The 14,243-nt window shown below is 38.4% G+C and overlaps 1 protein-coding gene across 1 annotated transcript; it reads right to left on the reverse strand.

Moving 5' to 3' along the window:
• Window positions 1–7,236: 7,236 nt before the first annotated feature.
• Window positions 7,237–12,412, reverse strand: Il2 (interleukin 2). The gene is made up of 4 exons (XM_070022056.1): window positions 12,266–12,412; window positions 12,112–12,171; window positions 9,616–9,762; window positions 7,237–7,344 (listed from the first exon to the last, which is right to left on the reverse strand). The coding sequence occupies exons 1-4, from the start codon at window positions 12,410–12,412 to the stop codon at window positions 7,237–7,239; spliced, it is 462 nt and encodes a 153-aa protein (XP_069878157.1).
• Window positions 12,413–14,243: the final 1,831 nt, after the last annotated feature.

Raw genomic sequence — 14,243 nt, forward strand, 5'->3', positions numbered from 1 at the left:
ATATTCCCTTTCCATAAATCCTTGCTTTCATCTGAGAATCCAAATACCTCTGAAATCTTTGCAAATGGAATCATTGTTTTAATAGATTTACTGAGATACAATTGCTGTACAACACATTGCATAGGCTGAAAGTATTCCCTTGTGTTAGCTTATATGTGCACACCCATGAAATTGTTAGCACAAAACTATGAGCATATATAATACCCACATGTGCCTTTACATCCTTGTGCATTCCTAATTATCCATTCTAGATGTTTTAAATGTATATTTAATATGTATATTAGTACTATATATATATCATATCTCAGAAATCTGTTCTTTCCCAGTCTTCAGCATAAGAGATCTGAAAGGCACAAATATTTACTCCATACTAAACTTTTATAGATCTGTCATCAGGTTTCAGCTTTTTTCTCTGCCATATCTGCTCTGTGACTCTGAAATTAAAGAATCCTTCAAAACTGCCAGAATCCTTTGTTTCAAGGTATGTTTTTTTAATTGTTATGCTTAAAACTTATTTTTTCCCTTTGTTCTCTATCTGGAGTCTCAGAAGAATCTAGATAATCACAATTCTTGTAACTGTTGTTGCTGTTACAGTTCAATATTACAATCCATTTGACCTTACAATACTTTTCCTTCCAGCTGCATTTCATACATTGCTACCATTGGTACTCACTTAGGATGCTACTCTACATAGAGTTCCCATCCATTTTTCATGTTCTATATCACTGTATTCTTTTCAATATCTGAAAAGCCCAGATCTAGAATTCTGTTTTAAGGATCTATTTACTGGGGTTATTTCTAGCACAAATAATGAATCTTAGTATCAGCAGAAAACATGCTGAGGTAGAAGGAAGATTTAATAAAGGAGAACAGTTTACAAAACTTTGGCTCTGGTACAAGAAATCTGCAAATGATGGCATAAAAATTATCTCACAGAAGGGCTGGGATGTAGCTCAGTGGCACAGCGCTTGCCTAGCAAGTGCAACGCCCTGGGTTCAAACCCCAGCACCAAAAAAGAAAAGACAAAAAAATATATATCTCACAGAACTGGTATCCATGCAAGCATGAGCTTGCACTAAGCTTGAAAGGACAAGATTAAACAGATTTATCAAAACCCAGAGTGTGCTTTTTCCCAGCTCTTTCCCAGGTCTCCCAGGCCTTTCCCAGTCATGTGGAGGGCCAGCATGGCCTGGTGCCAGCCAGAACGATGAATAAACCTAACCCTTACCTGAATACCATGTGTGTGGTGTGGCTCTTTCTTGACTACCTCTTTTTAAAAACCTAACATAAATAGTGCCATGACTCAGATGGGGTTTTTGAGTTGGAAATGTTAGAATTTCCTAACCACCCCTTTTCTGTAAACCGAACTGCCTTGAGACACCACGTGAGACTTTTCACCAATATCATTGGTGCCCTTCACATCCAAATCCACAGCACTTCTCTACTCTGGTGAGTGAAACTACTCTCTACAGTTCTCTGTTGCTCAGTCTCTGTCCAGTCGTGGCACCATGCCAGAGAGCTCCTGCGGCCTTTAGCCGAAAGGCTGGTCACCTCTGAAACCGATGATGCTTGGTTTTGGGGGCTTGGCCATTTCTCTCTAAAGGGCTCTGTGGGAAGTGGGGACACCATTTCTTTTTTCTTTTTTTTCTTTTTTTTTTAAATTTGCTTTTGGGAATTTTGTTGGTCCTGGGGTTTGAACTCAGGGTCTGTCCCTGAGCTTTTTTTTTGTTTTGTTTTTGGGTCTGGTTGTGGGGCCTGAACTCTGGGCCTGGGCTCTGTCCCTCAGCTCTTCAGCTCAAGGCTAGCACTCTACCACTTGAGCCACAGCGCCACTTCCGACTTTATTTTTGCTTATGTGGTACTGAGGAATCGAACCCAGGGCCTCATGCATGCAAGGCAAGCACTCTACCACTAAGCCACCTTCCCAGCCCCGGGACACCACTTCTGCATGGTCAGCTCTCCTTCACTCACCAGACTGACTCTTCTACACATTTAATGGGGTGCTGTGAATCACGCCCTAGTGGTAAAACCCCTTTGAAATGCCTCCTGCTCTCCCTGGAAAGCCAGAGTGCCTCATTTTTATGCCATTCTCAGATGTCGACAGTTTTTGCTACTGCAATGGTAAATGGTCAGAAGTCTGTTTACTTTCAGGCTCTCTTTGCTCTCTCTCTGCCAATCATGTCCAACTTTCCCTATCTCTTCCTTTCTCTTTTCTACAACATTTTGGATTATGCACTGAAGAGTGTGATGCGACCCCCCCTCTAGGTTTCCTCTCAAAGGCTAGCCATTCTAGGTTTGAAAATTGTCAGAGTTGCCATTTGTTTAGGTTTTCTTTGCATTTTTTCAGAAATTCGCCATCTTGAGTTCGCCATCTTGGCGCCACATGGTGGGTTAAGGATTGGGTCTCATCTGACTCTTAACCTTCCACTAAGTTTACTCCTCCATCCATCTGTTCTAAGGTGCCTTGCTAACAAGTTGCTCTTTTCACAGGCCCTGGTAACTGATGCTCAACCAACTGATGTGCTTCGTTAGCAAAGATGTCTACACATTGTTGTCAAAAATTTTAGGTTTTGAGTTTTGCCTTTTTTGTTTTGTGTTGTGTATTCTAGTACTGACTACGTGATTCTAAAATACTGGGCATATCTGTGCTAAGATTCTCACATCTAACGAGTTTTGTCATTGCAGAATATTTCTTGGTCAATTCTTGATAAGGACCAGGTAAGCTCTATTCTATTTGATCTCCTTGTTGCTTTATTAATTGGAAGTAATAAAGGGTTTTCATGGCAAAGATTGCAGTTCAAAGCCAGCCCGGGCTGAAAAATTCCTAAGACTCCATCTCCCAACTCACCTGCAAAGAGTCAGGCTGGAAGCATGGCTCAAGACTCTAACCAGCAAACACTGCAAGTGGTACTATAACTCAAAGTGGTTCAGTGCTAGCCTTGAGCAGAAGTGCTCAGGGACAGTGCTCAGGCCTTGGATTAAAACCTCCATGAATACCAACTGGGACAAGCCATCCCAGCAACGACCACCTAGACTCAGCCAGTCTGGGGAACAAGGGACCAGGGAGAGGAGTAAGAGATGATGTCACATCAGCCACTTTGTGTCTGCTCTTTCAAAATTAACCAGAGCCGGGAGGTCAATAGAAGTAAGAAGCCTCCCCATCTAATGTCCATACCTGTCTACCTTTAACTGGACAGGAATTTACATTCTTGCCTTTGTTAGCTGACTTCTCCTCTACCTTGTCAACAGATAGGGACATTTCTACCAACATTTTTCAGCCCCAAGTCCTTCCTCTTGCCTCTCTAGTATTTTTTTCCAGCCCCTCAGTTCCTCATGAGACTTTCTCCAGACTTCATCTAAAGACTCACACCACCAAGGGACTGCTGCTGCTCACTGCCTTCTATGGGAGGGGACCAAATTCCAGCCTTTTACCCCTATTGTCGATGCCCCTTGTCAGCACGAAGTAGCCAAAGAGAATCCAGGCCCTATTTCATGATTATTGTGTGTGTGTGTGTGTGTGTGTGTGTGTGTGTGTGTGTGTAAATATTGTACAGAGGAGTTACAATTACATGGGCAAGATAATGAGTTCATTTCTTTTTTTGTGGGGGGGGGGTCCGGTCGTGGGGCCTGAACTCTGGGCCTGGGCGCTGTCCCTCAGCTCTTCAGCTCAAGGCTAGTGCTCTACCACTTGAGCCACAGCGCCACTTCCGGCTTTTTTCTTTTTGCTTATGTGGTGCTGAGGAATCGAACCCAGGGCCTCGAGCATGCAAGGCAAACGCTCTACCACTGAGCCACCTTCCCAGCCCCAATGATTTCATTTCTTATCAAGCATTGTAGCCTCCTCCTCTGTTTCCCCTTCCCATCCCACCCTCCCCACCTGCTCCCCCACGCAATCCTCCTCCCCCACCAAAGTTGTAAAGTTCGTTTTTGACATAACTTGTATGTCTCATTGTTGCAATGGATCCACCTGTATCCCAATTTAAACGATTTGTTTTTTCCCTTCCCCTCCACAAATTATATCAACATCAAATACAGTGAAAGCAGGGGTTATACCATGGAAGAAGGACATACAAAGCAACAAAGAAATAATCTTATAAATGTGTTAGAATCAATTGCATGAAAGATAAAAAAACATTTGAATACATATCTTAGGGTTCATTTCCCTAACATCAACTTACCTGACCTTTTCTGCTTGACTCAGACATATACTAGTTATTGCAAATAAGGGAAACCATGGGACCTATGTTTCTTTGGTCCTGGCTTACTTCACTTAATATAATTTTTTCCAAGTCTTTCCATTTCCTAACATATGGGGCAATGTCATTCTTTCTGATGGAGGCATAGAATTCCATTTTGTATATATACCACATTTTCTTGATCCATTCGTCTACTGAGGGGCATCTGGGTTGGTTCCATATCTTAGCTATAGACATAGAGCTGAAATAAACATAGTCATACTGGTAGCTTTAGTGTGGTCTTGTTTGTAAACATTTGGTAAATGCTTAAAAGTGGGATTGTTGGGGCATAGCGGAGCTCTATGTGGAGTCTTTTGAGGAACCTCCATACTACTTTCCAAAGTGGTTGAACAAGTTTACACTCCCACCAACAATAAAGTAAGGTTCCCTTCTGTCCACATCCCCTCCAGCATCTGTTGTTTTTAGAGTTCTTGATTTTAGCCATTCTAACTGGGGTGAGGTGGTATCTCAATATTGTTTTGTTTTGCATTTCTTTTATGACTAGAGAAGTTGAGCATTTCTTCATGTGTCTATTGGCCATCCTTTCCTCTTCAGAGAAGTTTCTCTTTAAGTCTTTAGCCCACTTATTTATTGGGCAGTTGTTTTTTTTTTTTTTTGAAGTTGGTTCTTCAAAAAAATTAACAAAATTGACAGACCCTTAGCAAATCTTATCAGAAAAAGAAGAGAACACACCCAAATAAATAAACTCAGAGATGAGAATGGAAACATCACCACAGAAACAACCAAGATTCAGAATATTATAAGGGAATACTTCTCAAAATTTTTTGCTAATAAGTTTGAGAACTTGGCAGAAATGGACCTTTTCCTAGCAAATATTGACATGCCAAAACTAAACCAAGATGAGTTAAACCATCTTAACAGGCCCATATCAAGCATTGAAATAGAAACAGCAATAAGAGACCTCCCATCCAAGAAAAGCCCAGGGCCAGATGGTTTTACAGTGGAATTCTACAAGGCCTTCCAAACAGAGCTCCCACCAATACTCCTCCAACTCTTCAATGAAATTGAAAGAGAAAGCTCACTACTGAACTCATTCTATGAAGCCATCATAACCCTCATCCCAAAAGCAGGCAGGGACTCATCAAAGAGAACTATAGACCCATTTCTTTGATGAACATTGATGCAAAAGTTCTCAACAAAATTTTGGCCAATCGACTTCAACAATTCATCCAAAAAATCATACACCACGATCAAACAGGATTCATTTCAGGGATGCAAAGCTGGTTCAATATACGCAAATCAATTAATATAATTCATCATATCAACAGGAGCAAGGGTAAGAACAACATGGTTATCTCAATAGATGCAGAAAAAGCATTTGACAAGATACAACACCCCTTTATTTCATGATTATTAAAAGGCTGGAATGTAAGGTCCGCTCCTGGATGATGAGCAGACTCTACCCTCCTCGCAGCAAAGTCTCCACCCAGTACCTGCATTACCTAGGCAACTTGCACACCTGGAAGAGGTCACATCTACACCTGCTGAGGTCACATCTGAATTTGATGTGGCCACACCTTTCTCCACCTGTACCTTAGATAAGGCCTAGCCCAGGTCTAGATGCTCTCTTTTCCAGCTCTTTCCCAGGTCTTTTTCCCAGGCCTTTCCCAGTCACATGGAGGGCCAACGTGACCTGGTGCCAGCCAGAACGATGAATAAACCTACCCTGACTTGAAAAAAAAACCCAGAATGTGCTCTTTGGTCAAGAGACAGGCTACTCCATAGGGAGAGAGTCAGGGAACCTATTCTGTCCCATAGATGTCCCATGGGTAAGATCCAATGGAAAGCCCAAACACAGAGGAGGCTTTTGATCTTGGCCATACAAGTGAGCCTTAGAGGGAAGCCATAGTATTAAGATGTTTGAGAGTGGAAAGGAGGAACACTCGATCTATGAAAAGTGTTGCCATCCAAAGGTGGATCTATGAAAAGTGTTTGCCGTCCAAAGGTTCATGTACTAGAAGTTTCATCCCCAGTAGTAGTTATTACAAGGTGAAATATTTGTTAGGTTATGGAGGCTCATCCTTATGAATGAAATAATGCTGTATCAAAAGAATGAATCAGAAAAGCTTGATGTGGTGGTGACCATCTGTTACCCAACACATGGAAGACTAAGAAAGGAGGGAGGGTCATGAGACACACTGTGTAACATGAGTTTAAACCAGCTTGAGGCATATAGTAAGAACCTGACTTTAAAGAAAAAGTGGGTAAGTGGGTCAGATATTGTGGGACTGGATTTAGTGTCTCATAAGAATTGTCACTGAGCCTGGCACCTCCACCGAATCCCTCTTCTGCACCCACTGCACACACCATTGTGACACTATCTACTACAAGGCCGTCACAGAGCCTAACACATAACAGCATGAACTTGAACATCAGTAACTGTGAGTTAAATGAACTTATATGTATAAACTACTCAGAACACATATTTTGTTATAGCAGTGCAATCTAAGAGAAGAGTTTCAAGAATGTGTTTGTCCTTCTGGTTAACCTTAAGGAGAAAGAATATATCCCAGTTAGATTTTTCTAAGACCAGACTAAGGATCCAAAATCCTCTTAAAAGGAGAATTCAGTAGTTCTGACAAGCCCATGTCTTAATTCTAGCTACTTTTCCAGAGGGTAGAGAGATTTTTGTAAGCATAAGAGCCATCTCTTACATGAGTAATTCAGAAATGTTTTGCTGCTCTCTCTCTGCTGTTCTTAAAAAAAAACTCGTGTATATTCACCGATTTTATTAAATACTTTTAGTAATTTACATAGATATAATTAACAATTCAATGTAATAAATAACTTCAGATAAATAATTTAAAATAAGCCATTTGAGAGCCCGTAGGGCTTACAAAAAGAATCTTAAAAGATCCATATTTATCACCTAAGACTAAGAAAAATAGTTGCAAAAGGTAGTAAACCATATATTCAAAATAAATATAAATTTTAAATATTTAAATAAATAGGACACTTTTAAATGGGAGGCACAAAATGATCAAGTAAGTGTTGAGATGATGCCTTGACAAAAGATAATCCATCTGTTCAGAAATTCTACAATGGTTGCTGTCTTGTCTTCATAGTCACATATGAATGTTTCAGATCCCTATAAAAGAAAAAAGTACTTCAAATTTAGAACAGTTTACCTTATGCATGTATATTCCCAACTGAAGCCCTAAAGGCTTATGCATTTATTTTCAAGCTTGTTAAACATTAGTCATTCATATTTTCTTGAAATGACCACCAGATGATATTCAAGCTGATGATCATAACTCCTTTGTTAATCTCCCTATTAATTTACCAATTCTGCCAAAATAATTGGGGTGTTTTTGTCAGTTGGGTTTAAATGTTTAGAGGTCTAGACAAGTACTGAATACTGCAGGTAAAAATGAAGTTGTTTGACCTCTCTCCTCCGGATACGGATTTATATCCCTGTTGATACTGATTTAGGTTTTATGTATGATATGTCCATTTTGTTGTTGTTCTTTTTTTTAATTTTTATTTTTTGTGAACATACTGTACAGAGGGGTTACAATTACATGGGCAAGATAATGAGTACATTTCTTATCAAGCATTGCAGCCTGTTGTTGTTCTTAAACTTTAAGAATCTTCTATTAAGCTGGGCACTAGTGGATCATGCCTATAATCCTAGCTACTCAAGAGGCTGAGATCTAAGGATTATAATTTGAAGCCAGCCTGAGGAAGAAAAGTCTGTGAGACTCTTATCTCCAATAAACTACTCAGAAAAAGCCAGAAGTGGGGCTGTGTTCACGTGGCAGAGTACTATCCTTGAGCAAAAAAGCTCAGGGACAGAGCCCAGGCCCTGAGCTCAAGTCCCAGGACCACCACACACACAAAAGAATCTTTTATTACTCTACTGAAATAAATCTTATATTTTCTCCAAGTCAGGATAAAACCCACCACAGAGTACAAAAGGACAAGCTTTTGTTTGGGGGAATTTATCTGAAGAATGTCTTCATAAATAGCTCCACCCAAGCATCAGTTCAGTTCCTACTTTTCTTAAGTGTAAACATTAGATATTTGTGCTGTAGATTGTTTTGCAGAAGTTTGTCTTTCCTGCTGAAAAGATAGTACAGCTCTACATCTAGCTAACAACGTATGAAGGAAATATTTTGGTCTATAAGATCAATGAGACACATTAAGTCTGAAGTAATTCCTTACAAGTCAAGTGAGAATATGTTGTTTAATATAAATACTACTATTAAATAATTAGTTATAGCCAAGTGCCAGTGGCTCATGCTTGTATTCTTAACTACTTAGGAAGCTGAGACCTGAGAATTGAGGTTTGAAGCTAGCTAGGGCAGGATAGACCATAAGTATCACTAATAAACTACCAAACAACTGGAAATGGAACTCTGTGGCTCAATTGGTAGATTGCTAGCCTTGAGCAAAAGAAGCTTAGGGACAGTGCCCAGGCCCTGAGTTCAAGCCTCGGGAGGACCAGTACAAAAAAAATTGTAACGTTATATACTTTTTCACATATAGCTATTTAATTATTGTAATCTTTCTTTTAAAGTATATGGCTTTTGAAGCACTCTCCTAATTTTCACATCGTTTTGTCTTACATTTGTACCATGAATTTTCGATGGTGGCCAATGATTTTAGAGCAAACTTTCACATAGATGAGCTGAGTTACCAGTGTCTGACAGTTGGCCTCAGTGTATTAAAAACTTTTTAACTGAAATGTGGCACTAATAAAGTGATTCTTATTGAAAACATCTTCAGTTGGCTTTAGAAACTTCCTCCTCCTAGTGTAACTAAAATTACGCTGTTTATTTATGATGCCTGTTAACTCCTGAATTTTGTACTTAGAAGGGATGAAAAAAGATCTTTGGATCTCTTTCTCACCTGAGTCCTGTCAAGCTTATTTCAGGCTTCCCATGCAACTGAAAATACTCAAAGGCCCTTAACGTGGACCTGAAATGAACCAATTACCTAGTCCTTTGTTCATTTTAGTGGCTTGCATTCTTTTGAGACAAATATCCTGTGGTTAGCCTTTTGGCCAAGGATGGGAAAGCCTTTCAGGTAATTGGGATTGGCAATTCAGATAAGTGATATGAAGGAATTGCAAAATATATAATGAAATTTATTTAATACTTTGTTTCACTTTGAGTTTCATGTTAATGTATGAATTGATAGAGTGTTGGTATTGGGGCATGTCACAAAAGAAGATAACCCTCTACCTTAGCCACACAATGGATTAATGTGTCATCTAGCATTGAAAATGATTAATAGTCACAATGCACTTTTAAAATCTTGTTTAATCAAATACATGGATACTTCACTAATGCAAAGACGTTATGCTACTTTAAAATGCAGCACCTTTTCCCAGAAGAGCAATAGAATAATTTCTTACCTTTAGTTTCAGAACTGTAACATTGATATTGCTGATTAAATCTCTGCTATCTTTCAAGTGGAAGTTGTTGCTTTGAGCTAAATTTAGCACCCCCTCCAGAGGTTTGAGTTCTTCTTCTAGGCACTGAAGATGCTTCAAATCTGTGGCCTACAATAATAATAAAAATTCTCAGCTAGTTTACCCTATACTAAAGGTCAGAATCAGATATTAATCTCCAATTTGTTAAAAGTAGCAATATATGCTTTTTTAAAAATCATTCTCCCTGTTCTCAGAATTGCTGTACAGATGGACCAATATATTTTATAATATAAGGCTAGATAAGGGCTCAAATTATGATGAGTTGTTACATCTTAATGAACCTTTATGAAAAAGTCAAATTTTCATATCGAAATGCAGACCTATAGTTATAGGCACAGAAATCATTAGAATCAGAGCAATCAGAATGTGGAAATAAAGAAATCATATTCTATGATTCTAATATTTAAGAGTTGAGAACAAAATGTTACAGGACAGTGATTTTATGCCATTTGACATAGTTCAAAATTTTTACATATTACATTATTACAACCATGTAGTAATCTCAATATAGCCTATAGGAAGATATAGTTAACTGCATCTTAGATTTTTTACTTTTCGGCAATTATTACATTACTATAGCCATGTGGTATTTTCTTCTAAATGAGTTTACATGGTCCTTCCGAGATAAGCAAAGCAGTAATGTTCTCTCCATTTTACAGATAAGGAAACTAAAGCTCAGAATTTTCTGTTTTCCCCAAGGCCACGTGTAGGTGAAGCTGGGGTGAAACTTTAATTCTTTTTCATTACAGCATTAATAACATTTTTAATTGACTTTTTATTTCTCAAATCTCATTTATGTGGAATGGTGGTCAAGTAAACAAGTTAAATGGATTATCACAGTTTGAGTAGTTTGAGTTGGCATCTAGAAACTTAGATCTCAAAGAATTTCACCACCCTCTAAATCACATACATAATCTTGTATTATCTAAGAAATATTTCAGAGAAAAGTAGAGCAGAGAGGACATCTTTCTATTCACTGCCCTTTCAAAATATTCTGCAAATTGAGGATTCCACTGTGACAAACTCAATTTATTGATGAAGTTAAAACTTACATGACTCTAATGAGCTAAGAGAAGCACTTGCAATCAAAGAAAGCAGAAATGTCAACAGAAATCAATCTCTCCTGCCTTCCTTCCTGTCTTCCTGCCTTCCTTCCTGCTTTCCTTCCTTCCATTAGGGATTCTTTCACTCTTGCCTGCCTGCCTACCTGCCTTTTTCTACCCCAACACTGATGCTCTGTCACTTAAGCCACATTTGTGTGTGTGTGTGTGTGTGTGTGTGTGTGTGTGTGTGTGTGTGTGTGCATGTGTGTGTGTGTGTGTGTGTGTGTGTGTACATGCACATGCCCTCATTCCAGTATTGAGACAGTCAGGGCCTGGGTGCCGTGTCTGAACTCTTTTGCTCAAGGCTAGCACTCTGCCTTTTGATCCACAGCTCCACTTCCTGCTTTTTGTTTGTTTGTTTTGAAGTTAATTGTAGATAAGAATCTCACAGGTTGTAAACTGGCTGGCTTTCCACCACAATCCTTATAGCTCAGCAGAGGACTGCAGGTGTGAACAATAAGTGCCCCAGTAAAATGGTTTTTTTTTTCCCTTCTACCTCCCATCTCCTCCCCAGGGTTGGTGGGAGTGTTGATTTACGTTGGGAAAAACTTTCTGACACACAGGTTTTGCTCATTGTCTATTTACTCTAGGAAAATTCATACCCCTGATGTATGTCTACGAATTTAGGTGATCTGTTGCTTATCATGGGACTTTGTAAACCCCAGAACAACCAAATGAAACTTACTTAGAAAAAAAAATCACAAAGTTATATAAATCTAAAAATTTGCTTCATGCTTTCATCTAGCCATTGTCTTCACTACTACTAGTGGTATTTGCCAGACATTGTTCTAAGAAAAGTAGGTAACTTGCCTAAGGTCATGCAAACAAGGCATGGCAGAAAGGGATTCAGTTTTGATAATATTGCTCCAGAGTCTGTGATATTATTGTGCTATGCTGCTTAAAATCTTTTAAGAATCATTCCTAAAACAATAAAGAATTTATTTTTAAATTTTCCTCTATATTGATTTCAATTCTTTACCTGCTAAAATGATATAATCAAATATCTCCTGAGATGTACTTTTTAAAATAAACCAAGTTAACCTAATTGTTTCTAACTGCCAGCAACAAAGTGAGAATATTATTTTCCTTTTTATTCCCTCTCTACCAGCACACAAATATATATAAAAATACAGGCAAAATTATAGTAATAAAAGCCCCACCATTGAATGCATTTTGATTCTTTTAAAGAGTTTTTAAAGGTAGCAGAATTACTAAATTTTTCCTCAAATGAAGAGCTAATCAAATCATCATGCAGACATTCAGATTACCTTGAGTCTTATGAAAACATAAATTACCCATAGAATATTGTACTTACCTTCTTGGGCATGTAAAATTTAAATGTGAGCATCCTGGACAGTTTGAGATTCTTGTCACTCTAAGAAGGCATAATACATTACAATTAAAAAAATGAACTCTGGCAACAAAAAAAAACAAACCAGTCATTTTAGTAAGAAAGAAAATGTACTTACATTAACTCCTTTCAACAGCACCTGTAGGTCCAGCAGTACTTGCTCCAGTTGTCCTCGAGCTTCCTTCATAGGGGCTGAAGTAGGTGCACTGTTTATGACAAGTACGAGACCTAGTGCAATGCAAAGCAGGAGCTGTGTTTTGTACATTGTGGCAGGATTGAGGTTACTGTGAGTAGTGATTAGAGAGAGCAATAGGAAGCTCTTGAACGAGAGAACCAATTTATACCGTTAATTCTGGAAAAATAATATGGGGGTGTCAGAATGTTTTACATATTACACATCTTTTCAAAGGCTTTACCTGTGTAGCAGAAAGCATTACCTTTGTTTTTCCTCTTCTGATGACTCTTTGGAATTTCTTGAAACCCCCCAAAACTGACTGAATGGATGTAGGTGAAATCCCTCTTGGTTACATGAGCCCACACTTAGGTGGCAGTTTTAATTCATACAACTAAAAGCCTTTTGTATGAAACAGTTTTTCCTCCTTTCTTTCAGGGGGTGGAGATACAGAAGTAACTCAGGAAAATTTTCTCTTTGTCATAAAACTCTGCTGAACATCTAAGCAGCAGCTTGTGGTGGACAAAAGCAAGGGTAAATAGATGAAAAGAATAAATGTTTAGATTTGTTGATTAGACAGGAAGAATATTGGTTTCCTGTTTCAGGATGGTTTTACCTTCTTATCTACAAAATGAGCTAATTGTATACAATAGGATAGATCTCTTCTTACAAAGTCAGCTGTAGAAACGTTAAGATTAGGATACAGAAAATACTTGAGATATGAGATAGTATTTTATTGTGTTTTAAATTGAACATGTTTCTACATCTATTTAAATGTCTTAATGTCCATAGTATAATGTTCAACAAATGTTTAGAAAAAAAGTTAGCATACAAAGATACTGATCACAGCTTTATAGTAGACTTTATGTGTGCTACAAAAAAAAGCCAGTCCATCTAGTTGTTTTCACTTCTTCAGTACATTGGATTTGTTCTCCAAAGCACCAGGGGAAATCTGATTGCAATAATAATAGTTGTCAAGTAAGACCAGGTAATTATTTTTTATTTGGTACTGTCTTGTTTACTTAGGACAAGTGTTTGTTATGATGTACTAACTGGCTATGATGATACAGGTATATACTTCTCTTTTAATCTGGGATGGAATAAGAATGTCTTCCACCCTACTTTGGAGACTGAGAGCTGAGGATCACAATTCAAAGCCTGACCAGGCAGGAAAGTCTATGAGACTCTTTTTCTTCAATTAACTACCCAAAAAAGCTCTGGAAGTGAAGCTGTGGCTATAGTGGTAGAAGGTAGCCCTGAGCAAAAAAGCTGAGAGACAGTGCCCATATCCTAAATTCAAGCCTCAGGAATGGAACACATACACACACACACACACACACACACACACACACACACACACACACACACACACACAAAGAGAGAGAGAGAGAGAGAGAGTCTTTCCCAGTGAGATTGCTTGTAATATCTCCATTTTTACCAGTTTATTCATTTCTATTCTAATTTTTTAACAGATAAGCATTTGGCATCTAAAATGCACTCAGATATATAAAAGAGAAGAAAAGGATGTAGTCTATGCCTTACAACAAAGTTAAGTTACGCAGCAATAAAAAGTTAAGTTAGAATAAAGTTAAATTCATAAAAGTGAAATATAGCAATTTATTCTAGGTCTCTCAACCTTTACTGACAGTAAGGGACAGAATAGGGATTTGAAACCAGAATGCTCTAACACCAGAATTCACTATCCTAAACCTTGTGTAATCTTTTCATCCTGATACTTAACAGAAACCATATGTATGTAGGCAGATATAACCTAGCTAGAAAGTGGGTGTTGAACTGGTCTCTGATATTCACGATTATAATGCTAGTCACTTGGAGTTCCAAGGATCACATTTCAAAGCCAGCCCAGGCAGAAAAGTCTATGAGGCTCTTAACTGCAGTGAACCACACACAGACAACACAGACA

This window comes from Dipodomys merriami, unplaced genomic scaffold (genome assembly GCF_024711535.1).
Source record: "Dipodomys merriami isolate MVZ:Mamm:240054 unplaced genomic scaffold, mDipMer1.0.p SCAF_15, whole genome shotgun sequence".
Taxonomy (NCBI): Eukaryota; Metazoa; Chordata; class Mammalia; order Rodentia; family Heteromyidae; genus Dipodomys; species Dipodomys merriami.